The sequence below is a fragment of the Castor canadensis genome, chromosome 10 (assembly GCF_047511655.1).
Source record: "Castor canadensis chromosome 10, mCasCan1.hap1v2, whole genome shotgun sequence".
In the NCBI taxonomy this organism is placed as follows: domain Eukaryota; kingdom Metazoa; phylum Chordata; class Mammalia; order Rodentia; family Castoridae; genus Castor; species Castor canadensis.
Window position 1 is genome coordinate 48,188,332 of NC_133395.1, and position 25,867 is coordinate 48,214,198.

Sequence of the window (25,867 nt, forward strand, 5' to 3'; positions counted from 1 at the left end):
TCAACCCATGGGCTTTTGGGGACATTTTGTGTTAAGACCATAACCAACTTGAATGTGGCTTCATTTTTATGGGGCATGTAGGGTTTATTCATTGTTCTAGAAATGTGTAGAATTACTCACCCAGCTGTTGCCCTGATGTAATAGAGCAGGCTCTTCTGAAGGGCAGTTTCTATCTCTGAGAAACTCAGGACCTCCAAGAGCAGGAAAGAATGTATGTTTTCTATTGATGGCCTCGCTTCAAGAGAAAGGTGAATAAATTTGTTTTCCTTTGACTAGCAACCAAAAAAATAATAATAAATATGCATATTATCTAAAAAGTTGGAAAACAATAGAAACTATTAATTATTTGTGAATTATTAGTGGAACACTGGTACTGAGCAAGTAGTTCCCTTAATAAATGCTAACAACAATAATAATCAGAATAGCAACTAAATGCTTTACTAGTTGGCATAGATAGGAGGCATTTATTCAGTCACATACATTCAGAATATTTACTAGACAACAAAATAAATACCAAATGAATTAAATTCAAGGTCAAGTAAAAGTTGGACCAGAAAAGATTCCAGTAGAGAGAGAAGAGATTGACCTGAACAACTAGCAAAAGTTCTGCTGACCAAGGTGATTGTTACCTGGGCCTTGAAAAATGTGTTTAAGCAATGAAGTTGGAACAGGGAAAGTAGTCCAGTTGGAATAAAGTGTTGTATTCTGGAAGACAGCAATTGGGGGGATAGTTTCATATTTTTAACTATATCCCAACAATATCTGTGTGGGTTTGGTGCAGCCCTTACCTACAGGAAAAACAATGGATAGATTGAGTTTGACAGACTCTTCATGTGAGGTACAAGCACCCTTATCAACACTTGCCCTCACATCAGTGTTCTTTCCCCTTTGCAAGATACTTTTTAGAGCTGAGACTTCATCTGAGTTTAGTTCCAACACCTCCCTGCCTCCACCCATCCCTTAGTGGACACTTCTGTCTCCTGACTGTTTTATCCATCAGGCAGTTTCCTTCCAGCTTATGTTTTCCTTGGCTCCTCTTAGACCTAGCTCTGTGAGTCACAACAACAATCTACTCACCCCGCTACTTCTCCCAAATCCATACCCTGCCATGGGCTAACTTTTATCAGAGCACATGTCTGGGTATTGGCAGAGCAGAGCAGGTTACTGTCAGCATTTTCAGCTCTCCTCCCAAGCCAGTGCCTCTGGCCTCTTAAGCACATGCCATGCCTTTCTCTGACTTTCTCCCCATCCGTCAGCATTTTCCCAGTCTTAAGCTAAGCCTTACCACATAACCCTGAACACATGTGAGAATACTTTCCTAGCCTACATTCATATATTTCTCCTGGTCCAGCAGAACTTGTGACAACAGAATTGTGGAAGGTTGCAAGTCTGTCAGAGACAGCACAAAAGGCTCTGCGTTAACAGCCAGTAAGAGTGTGTGGTCCCTTGTTGAGTCCTGGAGCACATGGAGGTCATAAATTGGACATTCTAATTAATCAGTTGATGGTTGGATGCTCAATTCCAATTCATTTCTGATTCTAGTTTTGACATGGGAGAAATTTTAGCACCTGCCTTTAACTGTTCTTTAAAGTCTATTACCAACACCCTCATCTGAGTTCCCTGTCTCAGGTATAAAATGGAATCATTTCATTAAGAACCAGACTCAGGTCTTCAGCATTTTTCTAATACTGAAAAGAGCTTAAAGCAGGTGACTACAGAAGTCATTTGAAAAGGAAGATACCACATGTCAGCTAGTTGTATGAATTCCACTCCTGCTCAGGGACAATGAAATTCTCTCCATCTAGGGAAAACTTGACCAAGCCAAAATCAGCAGACATTCTGCCCTTTAAGATAAACGCTGTTCTCTATATGTTTTAAAAAGATTTTAAAGACCATAACCAACCTTTGCCAAGTTACTTTTCTCCTCTGGGCCTGTTTGCTTTCCTGTGTTATGCTGACTATAGCAGTACTTAGAGGTTTGTTATGAGAATTAAATAGGGTAATATATATAAATAATAATAATAATGCTTAAACTGCAGCCAGTAAACTTCATATGTCATATCCATTTATGGCAGTTGCTGCTATTTTTCAGTGGTTGTTTCTTGTTGACACATATCTGCCTATGCTGTCATTAGTGGTGCAGGTAAACATGAGTCTATGTGAATTATATATCATTATGGAATGTTAATGTGTATTGTCAAAGGTTATTTGAACAGATTCCCACTGTGTGTTGCCTAAAACTTATGTAAGCTTTAACTGTATAACCAAGAATTTTGTAGATTTATGAAATGAAATGTTTGTACTTTTCAAAAATTGAGTGTAGTATACGTACAGAAAATCACACAGATCGTAAATGTACAGCTTAGTGCATTTTTTTTTTTTTTACCAGTTGGTCAGACTGGCATAGTAAAGGGAATATGGATAGTGGCTTCTGTTTTTCTCCTCTTCTTCATCCTGAAACTTTCTGTTTTTATTTCATATTTTGAACTTTACATAAGATTTCTTTTGGAAAATTAGTTCCACTGCTAAACTACTTTTAAAAACCAGTGGGCTCCAATAACTCTTCAACCACTCTGGGTTTATTTTTTAGAGATGTTGTCATATTACTTGAAAAAAAAAAACAGATTTCTCAGTCTGGATTTATTAAGAAATGCTGTAAATCTGAATTAATTCATGATAAATAATTTGTGGTAGAAACATCGAAGATGATGATTATTCACACTTATAGGTAAACATAAAGGAAATATCTTTACTAATTCCCCTCTCTCTAATGATGAGGGAATCTTTAGAACATATTTAAAACCAAGGTCTGGAAGCATGGCTCAAGTAGTAGAGCACCTCCTTAGGAACCATAAGGATCTGAGTTCAGACCCCAGGGCTGCCCCCAAAGACAAAAATCAGCAGTAAGACCCTTTGTCTTATACAAATCCTATCAATATAATGGCAGTTTCTTGGCAAATGTCTTCAAACTACTTATTTTATGGGAAAAAAAAGAATTAGTCCTCACTAATCATTTTTGATATGTTTTGACCCTTTTAGGAATGGACTTTTTCAAAAAAGTTTATTGAACTTCCACTGCTTGGTAGGCTCTGTACTAGGCCCTTGTATAAAAAAGGATTAGGCTTGAATGGGAGTGACTTTAAAAAGTCAAACTTAAATATGAGGCATCCATTTGTTGTTTCCTGGTCATTTACTGACTCTTTATCCCAGGTGCCATTTTGGGTACAGGATAGAAAGAACCTTGCACACAAAAAGTCTCTGCTGTCTTGAACTTTACAATTTAGCTAGTAGGTACAGAACATAAACCACAGGTTGAAGTCAGTGAATGTTATGTCAGATGGCTACCTCTGGAATGGCAGAGCAGGGTTTTTTTTGTTTTTTTGTATTGTTTTGCAGTTTTAAATTGAGTGGTTAGAGCATGTGACCTTTGAGGAAAAGTTTAGAGGAGATGTGCCAAGATAAGGCATTTTTGTTTTTGAAAGAAGCACATTCTAGGCAGAGGGAAGAGCATGGTAGAGGCCTCAAAATATGGAAGTGAGACTACAGTAGAGAAGAGAAGGAGCTTAACAGGAGCTAAGGACAGAAAGGTAATAGATTCTACAGGACATCATTGTCCATCATAAGGATTTTGACTTTACTCTGAGATGAGGAGCCATTGGAAAGTTTTGATCAAATGAGTGACATCTAATTCGAATTTTCAGAGGTTTACTTTGTCTTCTGTGTTAAGAAAAAAAAATGTAGAGGAGCAGTCACAGAATTGATGAAAATGCTCATTGACCAAGAAGAGTACTATAATGTTGAGTTGGACCAGGTGGAGGCAACTAGGGTTGATAAAAAGTACTTAGAAAATGAATATATTTGGAGGTTAGAACAAACAACTTTGCTGTATTTTCAAATGTGTGGAGTAGGAGAAATTGAAGGGTCATAATTATCAATAATTTGTTGATACATAGAAATAAATTCAAGAAGAAAGAAAAGTTCTAATATGAAAATGTGAATTTATGATCCAAATTAAATATCAACGGAAGGTCTAGGCAACAGCAAATTTGGAAATATTGAAGTCCAGAGATAAGTGGTCCAGAATTTGTAAGGCTAATATGGTACCTAATAGTCACACATGAGAACTTGTCTCATTTGAAAGTCAGTCTGTTTATACTTATTATTTACCCTGGGATGCATTAAAAAGCAGTAACTTTCTCTCTGTCTCTCTCTCTCTCTCTCTCTCTCTCTTTCTCTCTCTCACTCTCTCTCTCCATATATGCAGGCAAAACTGTTATACAGTTTTTAAGGGACCATTTTGATTAGTGTTATAAACATGTCGTCTATGAACCTCTTTTCATTTAATATTTACCGTGTTCTTGTGTATCTTGTATATCTAAAGTAATTCTCAAATTTTTAAAAGTAAACATTTTCTTTTACATAGGTTCATCCCACTAACACAGTTTCCTGTCTTCCCTTTAATACTTCATAGCTGTAGGGAACAAGGGTGCTTCCTTCTCCACAAAGAAAGGAATTCATTGAGTCCTTTAGTTGCTGAATTCCTTGTTTCCGCCACCTGCTTTTGACCTTTCCTCTTGCCAGGTCCCATAGCAAATCAGATATTTCTTTTCCAGTGTGATGTAAAAACGACATTAATACTCCCCTCATTGCATATAGTATACCATATTAATTAAGAACTACAAATAGTGGTGTGAGGTCCCATCAACTACAAGAACAACGGAAAGAAGAAATCGGAGTAGAGGAAGGCACAACTAGCTATTTGGTGAAGATGACTGCATTCACTTAGCATTGCTTCTTTCACTTCACTCCTGCCAGTTATGAACCAAGCTGCAATTTATTTTCAATTTATAAATTTTTATTTTCAATCTTATTTCAGTTTTGTATATTTTCACCATAAGGTTTTAATAATGATATTCTAGAATTTAGGTTTGGCTTTAAACCTTGGTGTTCAGGATTTTCAAAAATATTGCTGAGGTTTGTTTTTGTTCATCTTGTCTATCTGATTTTATCATTTTAACTTGCTTTTATAAAATATTATACTTTTTTATTTATTTATTACATTGCAGTTGTCTAGGAAAATTTATATTGTTGGGAGTGTAAAACTCAACAGTTTCCCAAATAAAACAATGTTTCTTTTAGTGTAGGAAGGTTCATTTAGTCTGAATGTTTAAGTTGTCTAGTGGAAATAAGTTGTTTAAGCTTTCTTTAAAGAAATCAATTTCTCTGTACTATATCGTGACATGTAAGAATGAATGTGGCATTTCTTAGTAAGGTTATTATGAAATACTGAGCAACACCTTCAGCAGATATTCATAGAGGATTATTTTTTAATTACAAAGATTACTTAAATGTTGTAATTTCTACTCTTTCATTTGTAATCTTCACATAGTAAATCTTAGAGGCCATGGTATTATAGAAAACCTGCACTCAGGATTGTTTTAAATTTGTTTATAGTTGTGATTTCAACTTCTAAAGATTCTTTAGCACCTCTGTTGTGTAATTATCATAAAACCCTTGAAAAGTCTGTGTCTTAGTTTCTGATGTCCTAGATCTTTAATCTGTTGTGTCTTCCCATTTTATTCTTAATTCTTTTATCATGAGAGCTTAAAGATCCAAAATCCATTCCTTCAACAAGCATTCAAATGTCTGTAGTGTGTTATATAACTGAAGATACAAAAATGAATAAAATATGGTATCTTCCCTTATAGAATTCCCAAACAGTTGGGAACAGAAGACATATAAAAAATAACTTTGATAGAGTAAAATAATCGCAACAGTAGAGATAATTGCTGGTTAGGATTGGTAGAAAGGGCACCTTACCCGGTTACTTGTTATAAAGCATAAATAGAAGTGAAGCAGGAGTGGAATAGGCAAGGCATGTTCTAGCCAGGATCAGGTACAAGATGGAGGAAGAGAGATACTAGCAGGAGAACTGTGCTAAGTTGTTTTGAGAGTAGCTTGCAAGAGAACATGACATAGAGCTTACCTTGTTGAGGGTGGGGCCTTGTTCCAGAACTCATATGTTATATGACCAAACTACTGCATGCTTTAAGCAGGGAAGGGGCATCTTTAAATTACTATTTACCGGGAAACTCCATGAACAGTGTAGAGCAGGCACTGGAGAAAAGCAATTTTTTTAGAGAAAAAAATAAGAGTTCCCAATGACGTGGATAGTGTTCAAGTGAGAAAGTAATTAAATACTGTGTATCAACTCAAAGGAGTCGAATGTCATGATTGTAGAGATTTAAGTATTACATGAAAGGAAATGGACCAAACTAGTAAGTTACTAGTACAGGAAACAGAATTTGTGATTCTTCTGCCCATTATGGTATGGACATTACAGATGAACTGTTTGAGGGCAGAGATACAATTTTGAGGTCATAGAGAGGTATCCCATGGATTAAATATTCATCAAGATGGAAAAGCCACAAATACCTTAAAATCATTTTGTTAACTGTTTGATGGCAGTCATGTTTTATTATGTTTATTCAAATAATGAAAAAAATAAGATTAATTTCTGAGTCAAGAAATGTGACAAAGTTAAAAGATACAGATACTCCTATAAATTAATATTTCTTTCAGTGTGTAAAATTTAAAACTCCCTGATCTAGTTGGTATTCCTTGTACAAAAAAAAAAAGAAAAGAAAAAGTAGTCACCTACTTCAAAGAACTTGGCTTATGTGACTAAAATTATGTTTGAAAATACATAAACATACAGACTTTGGAAATACAATAATTGCTGAAAAAGAAAACACCAAGGGAATTCTTGAAATGCTCTTTAGTTTAGTTTTACCCGTAAGATGGCTGGGACAATAGATTATGTTTTGTTAGCCTAGAATTCACACACTCCTTTTTTGTCTTCCAAGGGTGCTTTGATCCTTATTTAAAAACCAGCAGTGAGAGGTTGGTCAATTGCATTTAAATCCACTTATCTATAATGTACAAGTAATGTAATCAGAGACTGGTGATGAAGCAGAAGAAATGGCTTAGTGGGATTTCTATCTGTAGAAGAACCATTTTAAAAGATAGCTTTCTTACTCTTGATAATGTTGACCTTAAATATTTGAATATGACTCAAATATTCATAATATTTTGCTCTTGAAAATAGTAACTCTGCTGAGACTGATTTCCACAATGGACTATTCCTACCCTGACAGTGGTAATGGCGGTGGTGTTCGTGGTAGAGACTGTTGATTTATTATTCCTTGAATTCTAATATCACTTTGATCTTTAAACTTTATCCTTTATTTGCTTTCAAGAATAAAAAAAACCATAAGTATTCTTTTTCAAAATATTATTTATCCTATTACAGAATTTTGTCATTTATCAAATATCTATGGGGTATAAATATGACATGAGATATCTCCCATTTTACTGATGTGGAAGTTGAGCACAGGAGAAACTGCTTCAGGTCACAGAGAAAGAATTTCTTGACTCAGTGACTACCAAAGAGTTGCAAAAGACTCAAGTCTTTCATCCAGTAGGGAGCATCTCCAGGGCATTAAGTGTATGATTAGAGCATCCAATTTAGCAGCCCACTCCCTAACCCCCCAGGAAGGGAGTGTCGCGAGTAGCCAATGATTTAATCACTGTACTTTATAATCACTGTGCTTCAGTGAAGACTGAGACAAAGAGGCTAAGGTAACTTCTGGGTCCCTAAACCCATGAATATGCTGGGAGTATGGAGTGTGCACAGGGCATAGAAGCTCCATGCCAACCCCTCCTCCTCATTTGGCTGTTGCTGTGTTGTATCTTTTATAATAAAACCATTAACTATAAGGCTATTGCTTTCCTAAGGACTGTGAATAATTCTAGTGAATTTTTGAACTTAAAGGAAGTGGCTTCCTGAAATTTTGTGGCTCCTCAAATTTTAGCCAGTCATTTAGAAGTATGGACAGCTTGGAACAGTGTCTGAAATTCGGAAGTGTCCTGGGAATAAGCCCTTCTACCTATAGGGTGAGATACTAACTCTCAGTAATTAATGTGAGAATTAAAATGAATAATAGAAAATCCAGTTGTTGGAGAATTAGAGAACTGGTCAATATTTGAACAATGTATTTGGTGTCAGAAAAAAAAATCTCAGTGTATTCCCTCCCAATATTTGCCTTTTGCCTTTTGTTACATAAGAGTCCCTCAGACTCTTATTTGTCACTTCCCTAATTTAATATCAGAATAAGACAATATTTTAAGTATGTGATTTTTGTTCAATGTTCATTTTTTTAAAGTAGCATTTTTATATCTTAACTGACCATTCACCCATCCAGAATGCTTAGATATATTTCTACTGGGCTTAGTCATCTGTGGATCACTGGTAAGACTGCTTCAGGCAAGAGTGCAGAGAACCAGTCATGTGGAAAACCCTTTAAATTTAAAGGTTGTTACTGATAGAAAGGGTAGGGGTTGTGAAAAATAAAACGGTAATTTCTGTAACTAATAATTTCTGCATAGAAAAACGGTTAGAAAGTAAGGTATGAAATGAAATTGCCTGAGTTCTAATTTTGGCTCTGCCACCTGTTAGTTATTTGTTAGTCTTTTACTTTTGCACCCAGATTCAGTTTCTTCATCTGTATACTGGAGATAATAGCAACATCTCCTCCATGATGTGCTTGTGAGGATTAAATGGATTAATTTAAAATTAGACAATATTTAAGATAGTACCTGATATACATAAACCTCAGTGAAGTTCAACTACTATATTGCTATTAGTATTATTTCTGTTATCTCTATTATCATAAGGATTGCTATTATTACACTAGTGGTAGTACACCAACTCTTTTAACATAATCAGTGACACAAAGTAGATATATGGCTTATAAGCTTTCCTGAGTACATATTTACTTAATATAAAAAATTATGTGTTTTTGAACCTTTATTTAATCAGGAGTTTCAAAGTTTTAGGAAGTACAAAAGTGATTGAACCAGTGTAAGATTTCTTGAGCAATGATAAAGAAAATGCTAATGAGACATTAGAGAAGAGATCAAATAGACTTGGAGAGCAAAAGGAATCTCTTCTGTAATGCAGAAACAGAACTTTGAAGGAAGCAAAGTAACCATTTGGAAATGAGAAGACTAAATGAAACACCAAAGGCCTAATCAAATAGAAGCCTCCATTGTAGATAATTGAACAGCAGAAATAAAAATGAAAGAGCATAGCATAGAAAATATACTTTTACACCATGAGCAGTATACAGCAAGATACTGGGGACAAGCATTAAATAGACTGACTCAATACACTAAATGCTACCATGATGGAAACATTCCATACAGCCCAATATCAGATTTATTCTGTCACTTTTAAAAATTGGTGCTTAGGATTAAACCCGTGACTTCTGCATGCAAAGCATGCATGCTACCACTGAGCTATACTTGTGGCCTTATCTCAATCTGAAAAGCCTCACTTACAAAGGAGATAAATGAGAAGTCCAAAAAACTCAAAAACTGTTAAGAAAATATGCATGAGTATCTATTAAGAATGGCTTCTAAAGTGAGAATCAAGATTAAAGTACCAGTTCTCTTCAGTATTGTTAGGTGTAGCTCTCTGAAGAGTTCAATGGTTGCTTCAGCAAACATATCTGATAGTTAGTTGTTAATTTTTTAAATAACAATACATTAAAAGATGTTTGTGTCTATCAGAATAGTACATTTTTTGTGTACAGTTAGATTTAAAACACTATTTTATGTTCTTATTCAACGTTGTTTTTCATGCTCCTTTTCTGTTCCATTCTTTGAACCATGGATGTAAACCATAATTTTTTAAAACTTCAATCCTATTTTCTTGTGCATTTAGATTGCTTCTAAGGGCATTCCATCCTTATAGATAAAACTCTTATCCATTCCTTAAGATTAATTTAAAACCTGAATATGGCAGATTACCTAGAATTATTGTATTCATTTAAAACATAATTTTATATAGTTCATAATTTTATATATATTCATCATTTATATAGGAAGCAAAAGTTGTTTTATGTTTGAAACTAAATGCATCTAAATATAAATCAAATATACAAAAAGTTCATTTGACCTGTTTATTTTCTTTGTGTATGTGTTGCTAATTCCTTATCCTAATGTCATATAAAATTGACTAGGACAGATTGGAGAAGTGATTCTTAATGTACACATTCTGCCAGTATCTCAGTGCCTTGGGTTGTTCAGAGGCACTATGAAAACAAATTTAATTCAAAGGACAAAAATATTAATTATTAGATAATAAGCTAAGACCATGCACCAGTAAATAAAGCTTGACGTTTTTCATCATAAATCACCTCTAGAAACTTTTCTTTTCTATCATAGATTAGCTTGTGCAATAAAGACCACTTATCCCCATCTTTCCCAACTGTTCCCTCTCGAGACGCTTTTGAAAAATTTTTAAATTACATTGAATTAAATTGAGTTTTAAAAAGTTTTCCTTTGCCTCTCTATCTGAATAGTACTCAAATGGACAATTCCTGAACTGTCTCTTTGATTTTAACCTATCATTGAAATTCCATTTTAACTGGATTTAGAAGTCAAAAGGTTGTGAATAAACTGAATCAAGTCACTCTTCTTTTTTATAAGGAATTTTCCTGCATTATTATGATATTTTTCACAAATGTTTTGTTTCTGGATTGTTTTACCTTTTATATATTATAATTTTGTCCTTTCAAGGCATTTAATATACTCTCTTTCAGTCTCTGTAGAAACGCTGGAAAAGAATTTGAAACAGATGGGAAGACAACTTCAACAGCTTGAGAAAGATTTGGAAACCTTTCCCCCTCCTGAGGACTTGCATGACAAGTTTGTGACTAAGATGTCCATATCCTTTTGATATCTAAATAAGTCACTATCAACTGAAATTACAATTTATTTAATGTTTTAAGTGTATTTGCATACCCAGAGATTATTCTGCAGTGCCAAACTGTAGAAGGTTAACCTTTGTCTTCTTGTAGAGAAACTAATCAGTCTGTTTATCATGAGTAATGTACTACGTGTTTCTGTTGTTTTTTTCTTTCCTTTTTATCTACTTGGATGATAATGTTTTTCCATCTTTTCCCTTCCATATTGCCTAATATCCTTCTAGTAGTCATGATAAAGAAAGGATATTAAAACTTAGTTTGAGGACGTTTGAATTTAAAGTCATGATATGATTTAATAACTTTTGAAATGAAGGAAACAAATACGGTCTCCATAAACTCATATTGTGACTATTCAGCTTCAAGGGTACGTATATATTAAAAATTAACTCATGCTCCACAAAATTTAATACTTCCTTTAGAAAGACATACATATTTCCAAATTCAAAATGGAGTTTGTCACAGTCCCTGCTTGTGTTTGTATTTTCCTAGCCCAAAATGAAATTGAGAGATACAATATGTAATATAAATTAATTGCGTGAGGTTTGTGTTTTTTTTTGGTTTATGGTTTTCTGTGTGTTCAGTTATCTTTGTTATTACTAACTTCATGTTTTCTGTATTCAGTTATCTTTGTTACCACTAACTTTGTAATTTAATCTGTAATGAGTAACTGAAGCTATGAACTTTTTTCCCCCTACAACTAAAGGTTGGGTGGATTAGCAAACCATTGCATGAAATTAGAGATGGATACCTTTTGTATTGTAATGAAGTATTATTATAATACATTATTAAAATTCCATATGAACTTCTGAATTCTATATAAAAGGATAACCTACTTCTAAAATGGGTTCTTATACATATCCCTAATAGTTTATTTGAAACTGATGTTCTTGAAATAAAATTACTTATTTCATCTTTTTCTTTCCCCTTGAGATGTAGTGAATCACAAAATTATTTTTCGGCTTATCATGGATTTTATTGTATATTGTTTCAGCTTAATTGTGAATTAGTTCAATTTTAACTTCTGTCCCTTTCTCTGTTGGAAAATACCATAAAAATGCATTCCAGCGACAATCAGTTCCTTTTGAATCTCCCCTCCCCCTCATCCAGTTTCTTATTAAGCAGGTGCCTTTATCACTACACTGGGTAAAGCTTTCTTTTTCTTCTTTTTTTAAAAATAAGTTGAAGTTTGTATTTGTCCATCAAAAATACATTTTTGTAGTACCTTCTCATTTAGCAAAGTATGCTTTTTAAGAATGAATATGTTATTGGAGAGTCCTATCAGTCTCATCATTCTTAGCTTTTTCCCCCATTTCACCATTTTAAAATATTCAGAAGTGTCAGTTTATTGTTTTAAGTATTGTTAACTGCAGTACTTTTTGTTTACCTTAGATAGAAAGCATTTTAGAAAACGATTTTGGTTATATATAACTTCTGGTAATACGCTGTGAGTGCACTGATTACAGGGTTACAGGGTTTCTTGACCTGGCATGAATTCCTCAGCCAAGAGTAAAGGCTGTAGAAATGCTGTTCAGCAGACTATCTCAGGATATATCCATACTCGTATTCCTGTGACACTAGAAGCTGGATGATGTGGGCTTCTTGATAGGTATGCATTTCATAAAAAGCAGCAGCAAGAAATCAGAAACAGGAAGGATGATGCTTTGTTGGAAACAATTTTTCATTCTGCGTACAATTATACTCCATGGACAAGAAAGCCACATATCTTGTCGCTAAATATCACAACCTAGAAGCCTCTAATGAACTGATTAGCATTCATGTATCTCTTGGAAGTCAGATATATGAACAGTTGGTGCACTTTGCTATTGACAAAGCTTATAATCATAAATATTCTTTGCCGAGATTAGATTGCTCTTGTTTGCTTTTCATCTTAGTTAGACATACTAGTTCTGAAGTAATTAAATTCATTCATTGTAAGACTTTGTTTACTTTAATTAGGAATGACAACAAGTCAGATTTTGAATATTAAATACATTTATACAGACCTTATTAAAATGGCAAATCGCAAGCTTCTCAGGTCTTAGGAAATGGAAGCTAAAATGCACAATGAATCAAAATTTATTACATAAAGTATGTTATTATTATTCAAATGTTGTGATTTATGTTTAAATACTTATTAGTTGAAGCACATATCAAATGTTTGGTTCATCAACCAATTCTGAAAGAATCTGCATATTATTTAATTTGTTAAAATATGTCTTTATATGTACAAATTTACTTTAAGCAATCATGATTTAGTGAGCCATTAAAATCTGTTAATTCAATTGTTTTAAATTACAAAAGCCCAATTTTGTTATACTATGAAATTTCACTAATGGCACCCAATTGTATTGTATTGGGCTTTTATTCTTCCAGGGCATGCTCACTTTCTACATCTACTTCTTAACATAAAAAATATGAATTTAGTACCTCCTTTAAAAGGCATGCACAATTATTTCATATTTCTTTGACTTTTTCATACGTTCATTTTCCAGTTTTTAAGCCTGGTCAGAACTTTTAATTAGTTGAATAGTTCCACAGTAAACATTTACTTGAAAAATGTGAAACACAATCTTGAAGTGGGGTCATCAATATTGTTATATGCAAGCTATTATATGTGATGTGTACATACTTATTAAATTCTTATCAGTGAAAAACTTAAAATGCCAGGATTTAAGTCATGCAGTGTCTGTTCCTGTCTTTTGACCTTTAATTTCTGTAATATTTCTCATTTTAAGAAAAATAACAAATAGAGCATGCCCTTGGAATTCTTCTTGCCTCTCTATTTTCTCCTTACTCCCTCTGCTGAGTCTTTTATAAAAAACCGTTTTGCTAGATTTATATATTTTTGTATTTATCACAACTTCTGTGACAAATTATTTGACTCTTTCACACAATTTGTTTTTTTTTTTAATTTCTTCATTGAAATCCCACTTTACTTTCACGCTTTCTTTTTTGTTGTTGCACTGCATAGCAATGTTTTAGGCACTTTTGAAATTACTGTGTACTTGCTAAAATTATCCCAGTAAATTCATTTAGAGACATATCTATGTTCTGCAGTGCATAAAGTTCAGCCTTTTGTAGGTAAAGAAATTTGAAACATTTTTCTTTAATTGAACTGTGACTAGAAAGTAAAATAAAATATTGGCATGGGAATTTGCAAGAGTGGGAAGCTGAGTAAATGAGTCATTGTAGCACATTTTTTCTTCTATTGAACTAGATTTCTTCCTCTCTCGTTTCTCTCTTTTTCTGGTCTTTCTTACCTCTCTTCTACCTAACACGTTCCTTACAAATATTTACGATTTGAGTTCAATATCCTGCTCCTCATCCTTTATGATTCCTTAAATTTATGATGATCTTTACATATTCCGAGGTCTTATTACACTTAACAGAGGATACTATATAACTTAATGCTTTCTCCATTGTTTCAGTCAACCTTACCTTTTTAGCAGGATCATTGCTCAACCTAACTTAGCCTCTGCCACTCTATATAGCATCAAAAACTTATTTTCTTCCTCCTATTTATGGCTATGTGAAATTCTTATCCACTTACTTATTGTCTGTCTTCACATCCTAAAATGTGTGTTTCATGACTGCAGAGAATTTGCTTGTCTTTTTAATTGCTGTTGTCGCTGGTGTCAGTTGCTTAATAAAGTCATGGCCATCTTTCTTGGTGAAAGTGCAATAATGAGGGGATAGATGAAGAATAAATGTGGAATTTTTTTTCAGTAGGTAATTTCTGAATAAGCAATACTGGTAGAGCAGGACAAGAGTACCAATTCTGAGGCATGTACCTACACTGACCAATGGTAAATACATGACTCCTTGCATGTAAACACAGATCTGGTTGCCATATAGCTTTCAAATAGAAGACTATAGTGATCCAAGTAGAAAATAATGAGATTTTGTCCTTAACTTTGATAAAGGTAAAGAAAAAAGGAACAGATTTTTCAAAATATCAGATAAGTGGAATATATTTTGTGCAGTGAATTTTACCAAATGTTTATTTTGTTGAATGTCTCACATATTTTTCTGAAGATCTTTATCAATATAAAACTTGATGATGAGAAAATATAATTAAAACCTAAGTACTGTTGACATGAGTGTAACTTTTATTTTGAGTTTAACAGTTGGAATAAGAACATTTATATTTGTTTTTTCTTTTGGGTGATGATGATGGTTCTTTATCGGGATGTTTCAGCATTCCTAAGTAAGAGAGTAGGCCATCAAAACTGATGTAGTGTGCCTTCTTCATCCACCAGTCATTCCATTCTATCAGACAGTCATTTTAAACTTCTAAGGATTTAGTTATTTCCAAAATTGTTTCACTTTACTCATAGTTTTATCATTCTTGTGGATAGTTCCAGGTATTCAAAGCTCCATTTCCTTTGGGAGCAAATTGTTTTATACAGAATAATGATAAGAAAATTAACTTAAATGCTCCCTGGCTGTTAGAACAAAACGGTGTCATTTCTGTAGTTGTAGCTCTCCATCATCTTTCCCATTGCATCTTTTAATAGAATTGTACTGGTTTTCTTATATGCACAGATATACTTCTTATATTTTGTTACTCATGGTACTTAGCTGAGAATCTAAAGATTGTTATCACTTTATTTTATCCTGATTACCAACCAAGTAGTTTTTGTTTTTTTTGTGTGTGTGTGTGATACTGTGGCTTGAACTCAGGGCCTACACTTTGAGCCACTCCACCCATCCTTTATGGTGAAGATTTTTTTTTTTTTTAAATCAGGATAGGGTCTCATGAACTATTTCCCTGGGCTGTATTTGAACTGTGATCCTCCTGATCTTTGACTTCTGAGTAGCTAGGATTACAAGTGTGAGACATCGGTGCATAGAACATATACTACTTTTTGTGAAGTTTCTGTTAACACTCAAAGCATTAGAAGCAGAAATGGGAGCAAAAAAGAAAAAAAGGATTGGCTAGCATGTTCTCTCTCATTTGTGGAATATAGACCTAACACAAATGTAGCAATATTATGAAACATTGGTCACACTACAGGATGTCACGCACGAAAGGGGTAGGGAAACTAAGAACTTGAGTAGGGTTGATATACCCACTATTCAAGAATGAATATTGAAATCTTAATCTGACTGAAACTACCAAAAGAAGGGGTCTAAAGTACAATGAAGAAAATTAGAGGAGATAAAGGAATTGGAGTTATAATACATGGAAATATTACAAGGAAACACCCTGTGTATTATCTCAAAGCTAAAATGTCATGTTTTTCGTTTTATCTTTTCTCTTTTTTTCACCTACAAAATCAGAGAACAGGAGAGCGGAACAAGTTCTGCCCAGGAGGGAGGGTTGGCACCAGTGGCGGGGGTGGGGAGGTGTGGGAAAAGGGGATAGGAGGGTGAATATGGTGCAATAAAATGTGTACACATGTAAGTAAATGCAAAAATGATACCTGTTGAAACTACTTCAGGAATTGGTGGGGGAAGGAATGAAGGAGAACGGTTGAGGGGGTAAATTCATACATAATATATTTGATACATTGTAATAACCCATGTAAATGCCACAATGTACCCCTATCCATCAGAACAATAAAGGAAAAAAAACAAAGGTTGTCTATGGAACCATCTAATTAGAGGCACTAACTAAAATAGTGTCCTCCACATCTTTTCCAGGGTAAATGCTTTTCAGGGATTCTGTTAGCTCTTTGCAATATATTCAAATTGTGTACATATATGTGCATATGTGCAATTTTATGGTACAAATTTCAAGGCTTTTCATTGGACAGTTTTGAAGATACTTGTTACCCTTCCCAACAAAGTTTAAGAATTCTCTACTAGAGTGAAATAAGCAATTAGAGGCAATGTCATTTGAGGTGGCTAGACTTGATACAGTGAAGAAGGTGGAACAGACAAAATGAACAGACAGAAAGAAATGATAACACTTGGCAGAAATGTGGTAAGAACAAAGCCCTCCTGAAGAATTAGACTAGAATGGAAAGCTTTCAAATTGATTGCAGATCTGCCAGTAAGAAGTATTTCCAGAGTAGTACAATGGGCTACAAACATCATGACTCCAGTGGAACAAAGGATCATTCATAGGTATAGAGAGAACAGGAACTCCTCATGGAAAGGAAGAATTAAATCCTTAATTGCTGGGCACTACTAGCTCACACCTGTAATCCTAGCTACTCAGGAGGCAGAGATCAGGAGGATCCTGGTTCAAAGCCAGCCCAGGCAAATAATTCAAGAGACCCTATCTCAAAACCCTTCATAAAAATAGGGCTTTTGGAGTGGCTCAAGGTAAAGGCCCTGAGTTTTGCAAAAAAACAAAACAAAAAAAGAAATCCTTGATTGATGGGTCTGAACAAGAAAAAGGAGAAATGAGTTTCTCTTTAAAGTAGGATTTAAAAATATCCAAATGATTCCTGTAGACATACTCTATTTGGGACATAAATAATTTTAGCTGAGGTTGTTACTTTTTTTTTGATTAGGTAAACCAATTTATAAATCTCTTGGTATCATACTAAAATTGACCATACCATTTAGTTTCTTAGGCATTTCCAATGTGATCTTTATTTATGTGAATTTACCTATATGACTTCATAAATATTGGTATCATCAATGAAAGCCTATCTTGTATGATTCTATTCTTATGGTTTTTCTGATTTGACTAATTATATAAAATCTTTTCTTATTCATCCAAGATAATGAATACACACACACATTATTTATCAGTCACTGGCACTACTATGATCTAGGATTCTAGAAAGTTTAGGGAGAAGTTTGCTATTCAGATGAGTTCTGTATAAGCCACATACAGAACTATACATTTTCTTAAGGTCATTAAAAAGAAAAATTCTCGCTTTAGCATTTACATTCCCTGCTCACTAGTATTTTTCTTCAAAAATACTACATGTAGTACTAAGTAGACCATAGTATGAAAAGAAACAGGAATAGAAGGGAAGCAGATACTGTGTGGAATGAGTCTAGAGTAGTGAACAGGTGAGCTTTCATCTACTGGAATGCCTTATTGTCTGTGGACAGGTTAGGTTCTAATAGCCTGTTTCCATATGGCCTGGCTTTACTCTTTCCCTGGCAGCACTGCTATCTCTCCTCCATTGATTTTTTTTGTTGTCTCAAAATGAAAGACCTGTCTCCATTTCTTTATTTCATCCTCTGCAGAGAACAGCTCTAATCAGAAGAACCATATCATTTTTGAAATTGTGAAAAATGTCCCTTTTAGATACACGCAGTTCAATTTTTTTCTCATAGGCTGAATCCATTTGTTTTTAATTGGGCTAATGAATGTTTATATGTTTGTATTAGTCAAAGATAATAAGATAACTTCTGTAAGTTTAGCTGTGTTCAATTTCTTTAAATGTTTCAACTTAAAGTAGTCATAGGTTATGACTGATGCTCCAGGAGGCAAGTTTTCAGAATGTGGTGTGGCAATTTTGTATCTGACAGCATCAGTAATTTTTTTACACAATGAAGGAAATTCTGTGGTTTGCTTAGAAAATATTTTCTACTACTACCAGTGACTGTTACATTCACATTTAGTTAGTGACTAATTCTCAGTGTGCTGTGAAATATGACAGAACAATTCTGTGTGTGCCTGTATGTGTGCCTTTGTGGGTACAATCATCATTTTAATCATGTAATGTACAGAAGAAATTATATATGAATTTTTCAAAGAGGAATTTAAAACATTAATTTCCTTATGTAATGTTAAAAGTTTTATAATTAACACATGTAACTTATTGATTTAGGACTTCATAAGCTTAAAATGAGTAAGAAGGAAATAATAACACCAAGTGTTTATATGATGCACTAAATGCACAGTCACTTTCCTAGAAGGCTGCTAATGTTGACTCATTTGCTCCTTACAACAGCACTATGAGATAGGTGGTCTTATCAATACCGTTTCGGATAAGTACTGATTTTATGGATAAGAAAATCAAGGCAAAGAGAGGTCAAGGCCTTGTCCATAGGCACCAATGTGTAAGAGCTCTGAGGTGATACCATGCTGTCTAATTCAACTGCTTTATTCAGTGCTTATGTTATGAATTTCAGTGTTATTCCAATTACTGAATCTTAACAACTGAAGTATAATTTTAAATTTATCACATAATTTTCATGATATAGATTATTATGATAATGAAGAGAAACAGTAAATATATAAGCTAGTTTTTTGCAAAAGTTAGAAATTGACATTAAGATTTAATTGCTATACAATATAGACTCTCTTGTAAGAATGGGGAATTCCAGAAGTGGTGTTTTGGAGATGTAGTAATAGTGACTAAAATTTAGACTAAAATATTGGAGTTGCGGATGTTTTTAATTTCTTCAAAAGCATTAATTTGTAAATCTCAGAATACCTTAACTATATTATACAGCTTTGTTATTAGTGCAAAAGTACAGCATGAGAAACTTTCAAAGTTACTTGAAAACATGGAAAGATTGTACCAGAGCATAATGGAATATTATGCCATTGATGTGAAGAAGGTATCAGTGGAAGACTTTTTTTCTGACTTGAGTAACTTCAGAACTACATTCATGGTATGGTAAAAAATTTAAATTGTTTTTTATAGAGTAATTTTATACTTTATCACCTATTTTATTTCAGTACTTTATTCTACTCTTGTCAGCAGTCGAACTTTTCTGATGTTGAAAGTTAGCTTTAAAAATTTTAGATTTTAAATCTATTGAAAAATGTGTAGTTTGTTCTCTATTTGGTCTTTCCAACATTAAGCTGTAATCAGAAATTTTGATTGAAAAAGTGACAAATTCTGAAGTTTTTCATAAAGACTCCCTTCTGGCTGATTACAGAGCACTTTTGTAATAACTTTTTGGCTATAAATTTGTTTCTTTATCCTTAGGATCGATTTGTATTTTTGTGGTATAATTTTACCAAATTCCATGCAGCTCATATGAAGCTTTTTTCCCCCTTTTCTTTTCTTAATGCATTGTACAATAAGCTACCTGTGACTTTCCTTTGAATAGATTTTACATTCCTAGGGTTTCCTTAGATACTTTAATAGGGAGGTCAGGTCTTTGATGTGGAATCCTTTCATTTAAGCATTAAAAAGATCTTTTGAAAAGTATTAGCTGATGAGATGGGGAAAAAACACACACACACATATTAAAGTGAGAAGGCATTGTTGTCTCCCTAGGGAAATTGGTGATACATTCCTACAAGGAAAAAAAATGTTATTCTTAATAAATCGGTAAGTCATTTCTATATTTCAGCAAATGTTTGTGAGGATTAAAAAGTTTTGAAGTGTAAAGAAAAAGAAGATTGAATTTAAAGAACTGGTTCTTTTGAGTCTCAGGAAAACTTCATTGCTAACTTTATCGAACTAGGTTATAATCACTTAGGAATGGTTAGGTAGCCTTTTAATAAAAACCCACCATTTTAAAGAAAACTAGTCTACAGCAAACACATTTTATTCACAACTCATTTATTGCCTTCATAAACTCAAAGTGATTCTCTAAATTAATTTTCACTACCAGATATGAATTTAGTTATTCTACTTATGATACACCTGTATGGGTCATGCCCTGTACAATGTATTATTTATATTGTATAAAGATTTATGAGGCAACATGACCTGGCGGAAATAAAGTGCTAGATTTGGATTCCACAGTAGTCACGTGGATGTAAACATATGTTCCTTAGCCTCATTTTCCATGTTTATGAAGAGCATATTAATTCCTTTTTTGGGAGAATGTATAAGTATTAAATGAGGTAATATATTAAAAGTGTTTATCATAGTTTTGAGCACAGCATAGTTGCTCAATAAATTTTGCAGTAAAGGACTGATTTAGCAGGCATATTGATTCAGCATGAATCCTTCATATTCCAAAGAAAGAACTGGCCCTTCACTGGCTCCTGAGAGACCACCTTGAAGCTCTTGGAATATCATGCCTGAGTAAAGGGTGTCTTTATATACCTGGGACCTTGGATCAACCTAGAGGAAATATGCTAACACTATGATTTATGGTGAATACTTACTTTTGTTCACTGGGTGCCCTAGGCCATGCTATTTCAGTGTGACTTATTAAGGGGCTGTAGACTGTGTAGCTTAAGTCAATCAGGCAGGAAATCCATTGAAAAATCTCAACACTGCTGCATGTGGTGGCACACACCTATAAGTCCAGCTCTAGGAAGGTGGAGGTAGAAGGATCAGGAGTTCAAGGCCAGCCTAGGCTACATGGTGTGACCCTGTCTCAAAAGCACATGACCCCGAAAAATCCTTAAGACCAAATTTTGGGTGAGCTTCTCTGGTTGGCTGTGTACTTCCTTAGTACATGTTGTCACATGTTTAGCTGTCCTGGGATAGTGACATACTGTTGGACTCCATTAGGAAAGGACAACTACAAGGTTGCACTTGGATTCTCCAGGACTCTGTCCTGTGCAATTTTTTCTTTATTGATTTTAATCTGTGTTGTTCCACTGTAATAAACTGTATGTGTGAATATAATAGTTTTTCTGAATTCTGTGAATCCTTCCAGCAAATCAACAAACCCAAGACTGGTCTTGGGCACCACTGGCATAATTACAGGCAAAGTACACATGGATTTATGAAGTGATTCCCTCCATACAATGAGTCTTTTCTTTGACCCTGGCACTCTTCTAAGTGCCTTACATACATTATTTCAGCCAACCATCAGAGTAATTCTATAATTTTTGGCTGTTAGCAGATAAAGAATCTGAGGCACAGAGACAGAAAATTTCTAGCTCAATAGCATGTTACTATAAACTTATGGAACTGTAGCCTACACCATGCTGCTTCCTGTGTCCTGTACTCTGTGTTCCATGTTGTAGATAAGAGCACTAAAATTTGGACGGGTTCCTAATGTCATCAAAGGGATACCATTTGTAAATATTTCAGTTTAGAATTTTAATCCAGGTCTAATTCTATATCTTCCCAAGATCTAAAGGATTAGAGGGCTTTGGGGAATTCCGTGGGTAAGTTGGCATGTCTGTTAGCAAAAAGTGGGTAGAGAGAGGTGTTTGAATGAGAGAAGGGTGCAAAAAAGTGGGTATCAGAGTGACTGCTCTGATTTGCCTGAGTTCTCTTAGGTCCTAGAAGTAACTGCTATCATACACTCATGTACACACTATAGTAAATTACAGTCATTAGTGTAAATTTAAAACATTTAAAAAAATGTAAATATATAATTAAGATAAGAAATTTTCCTTATGATAAACATAAGCATAAAGAAAATTGGAACTGGGAACCATAGTTCATTCCTATAATCCTAGCTACTCTTGAACTGGAGATTGGAGTTCAATGCCAGCCATGGCAAAGAAAAAGTTCCAGAGACTCCATCTCATCCAGTTACTGGGCACAGTACAAATAGGAGATTAGGAGATTTGCAGTCCAGGCCAGTCAGGGCATAAAGCGAGACCCTATCTATCTCAAAAGTAAGCAAAGCAAGCCTGTCTCAAGCTGTAGAGCACCTGCCTAGCAAGCACAAAACCTTGAGTTCAAACTCTACTACTTTCCCCCCAAAAAAGTAATCTCAAAAATAAGCAAAGAAGAGAAGGCTTTGAGGTGTGACTCAAGTGGTGAAGTGCCTGTCTAGCAAAAGAGAGGCTCTAATTCAACCCCCAGTACAACAAAAAAAGAAACAAAAAAATGGAGAGGAAGTGATTACATAAAGCTGGTGAGATTTCATGTAGGTGTTTTATTCTTTTATCTTTTGGGGGGGAGTTTGGAGGGGATAAATGTGATCATACTACTTTAAATTTTAAACAAAATAGTTTTAGTAAGTTGAGAGTATTAATTTTGGCAAAAACTTAACAAATCTCTTGTTTTGTAAGAATCTTCTGATTCTTTTAAGGTTGCTATTTAATTCCATAGTATTCAACTTTGGGGACTAGATTAACTTAAATGGTCAGTGTGAAATATTAACCTCATAGCTACAGATATAGAATTTTAATGTGTTGAAAGTCTGTTTTGGAAACTCATGGTAATACAGTAGGTGAAAAATGTTTTCAGCCAAGTATGGTGGCACCTGTACCTATAATCCTAGCACTCTGGAACTGAGGCCAGAGAATCACAAGTGTGAAGACAGCCTGGTCTACCTAGCGAGACCCTGTCTTTAAATTACTTTAAGAAGTACTGTTTAAAAAGTTTCCATTGTCTCTTCATCCACTGGCATGTATGATGAATAAGTTTTATTTTATGCTCCATAGAGGAATGGAAACTCTCTCAAGTTCAGGCCAGTCTGCACAGTCTCCTATGCCTGCAACACTCCCTCTGTACTGGCCTGGCTAAGTTATCATACTTACCCTCTGATCTCTGCTCAGACTTTAAGTTCTATGTATTTTCTGTTTACCTTTGTATACATAGTGCAATTCATAACATTTAATAGATAAATTTGTTGAGCAACAGATGATAAGCAGGTAACAGGCTGTAATCCACAATGTGTAGATCCTGTGCCAGATGCTATATTCACTCATTTAAAACATACTTCAATCAGATGTAGCATATATACTGCCATGCCCATTTTACAAATGAGAAGACCAATGCACAGAGAGATCCTGACTTCAATACACAACTAGCAAGGAGTAAAGGTGCTAACCCAGGTTGACATGGCCCCAGAGACTACACCAAATAGGGCCAAACTATGTAACTGCTAGAGCTCTTTCAAACATACTAACTTGAGCCCTAACTTCTTGCCCCCAAAATACAATTTGTGCCCATTTTTATTTGTAATAGTAATTTGTAAATAATTTATCCAAAAATATTTATACTCTAGGTTTGTCTCAAAATTTAATCCTAACAGGGCTTAAGATTCAAAGCCGTTTACTCTCCCTCTGACTAACTTACATGATCTCTCTCAAGTATTACCAGGATCTCACAACTAATTTGTGTACATATAGCTCTTCAGATGTATCTTTTTATTTCACAAGAGCCTTGTTATAGTAGCTAAAGAGGCAACATCTGTCACAGACTGCTGTTTCAAACCATGTAGACCAAGGGGGGAAATTTTCAAAGTCCAGTAGCTTCCTCTGAAGAACAGCTGTTCATATTGACAGCAATTTAACTTGCCCCTCTTCCACTTGTGTTCTCAACTGAGAAATAACTTTTGTTGTTGTTGTTTTCTTTAACAGTCTCCTATAGGTAACATGCTTATTAGGAATGGTTCTATTTAGAGCCATTGATCTACCTTATCAGAAATGGGGAGTAACTTTGCATTGTAATTTCATTTAGTTTTTTTTTTTATTAACAAACCAACAAGATAAAACCAAAAACAAATGCACTGATGGAGTACTTGTTTCTTGCTAGACTGCAGGTTATGTGCTTGACCTGTAATGTCCCCCTAGTCTTCATGATGTTTTTGTGGGGTGTAGCATGTTGCAGTTGAGGTAACTGTAAGGCACAGAGCCTTTGCTTTGCAAAGATAGCACAAAGTTCCTGGGAACTAAGGCTGAACTGATGCCTGCCTGGCTGCAAAGACTGCTTTTATCAGCTTCAAGACACTGCTGCTCAGAGAGTTTATAAGAAAATTCAAGGCTGGAATTATTTTTTCTTTGATGATGCTGGCATTTGAACTCAGGGCTTCACATTTGCAAAGCAGGCACTCTACCACTTGAAGGACACCACCACTTGAAGCACACCACCAGTCCATTTTGCTCTGGTTATTTTGGAGGTGGGGTCTTGCGAACTATTTGCCCAGACTGTTCTCCAACTGTTCCTCCTAATCTCAGCCTTCCATGGAGCTAGAATTACAAGTGTGAGCCATTAGCACCTGGGGCACAACATTGTAATTTTTAATGTTGTTTTTGATAACTTACAAGAGAGTATCAGAACAAGGCATGCTTCACTTTTTTCCTCATGGGTTTATGATAGAAGAATGTTTTCAGGGCTGTTTCATTTTCAAAACACAAAAAAATCCCCTTTAACATTTTATAGGCTATTAATATGAAGCCTGATTGCTGAGATGGGGGAAAAGTGAAAGCTAAAAAGTCGGCACATTTCTGTAATGGATTTTCACGTCCTTTGTGTGAAGCATAAAGTTCAGGTTGGGGGATTTGACCTCACGTTATAAGTATAGTAAATTGGTGGTCTGTCGGACATTAAGCTTTATACCAAGTGGTGTTTATGGATTTAGTATCATAATGTTCTGTAGCAATATTCATTATTTTATATTTGTGACTAGTTTCGGGCTTACTCACTACATATCATTGCCTATTTACCTGTTATTAATAGAGTGACATGCTTCATGAGATGATTTGAGCTCAATATGGATTTTTTTGCTGGATCCTCCTAGACACCTTCTAGCCACCTTTATCTCATTCAACAACTGTAGTGTGTTCATTTTTGTCCTTTGAATTTAAGCCCAGTTTTCTTGCCCATCATTGGTCATGGTAGCCTTGAAATGTAATGCATATCCCAGTCCCCCTTCTCTATCTTAGCTGAGATTTGTGCTGTAACTGCTTTTACTTACATGACCTGAGCTACATTATTTCTTCCTTAACACTTTCTCTCCTGAGGAAGCTTCCCTTTTTTACCATAGAAAGTTCTTTTGCTCTTCAGTTAGCCACAATTACTAGCATAGCACAACCTTAAAATCTGTTTAAGCCCGTTTATCTGACATTTGTTTTGCTTCACAGCCATTGGAGAGGTTTGTTTTAAAGATGGAAAGTATTATCTCTAATACTTTCACCTCTTCGGCTCCCTTATATTTACGAAAAATGTGTCATTTTCTGTTTTAAACGTATGTAATCAATATGTAGACCCCTTGAGTTTCAATAGCATGTATCCCTACATGGAATACTTTTTGACTTGTATAAGTTTTTGTCTGAATGCATGAACATTTTCTGTTGTGGTATCAACAGATTTCTAAGACCCTCAATACCTGGAAACCACACTTTAGGGATAGGATTTAGAAGTCAGCAAAAAAATCAATCCTTGCATTAAAGAAGGTTACAATTACATACCCATATAACCACAAATTGGGAGAATACTATATTGCTTTTGTTCTTGTTATTTGTAAATGGAAATGTATTTATATATATATATATATATATACATATATATATATAC

At 34.5% G+C, this 25,867-nt stretch overlaps 1 protein-coding gene across 5 annotated transcripts in view; it reads left to right on the top strand.

Moving 5' to 3' along the window:
* Diaph3 (diaphanous related formin 3) overlaps positions 1–25,867 on the top strand; it is a 492,745-nt gene that overhangs the window by 308,459 nt on the left and 158,419 nt on the right. For all 5 annotated transcript variants that reach the window (XR_012436212.1, XM_074043284.1, XM_074043286.1 and 2 more), the window contains 2 exons: positions 10,668–10,791; positions 19,199–19,364. Coding sequence is in view for 4 of the 5 variants with exons in the window: in XM_074043284.1 (XP_073899385.1) it covers positions 10,668–10,791; positions 19,199–19,364 (290 nt within the window). In the remaining variant the exon portion in view is untranslated. The remainder of the gene's footprint in view (positions 1–10,667; positions 10,792–19,198; positions 19,365–25,867) is intronic.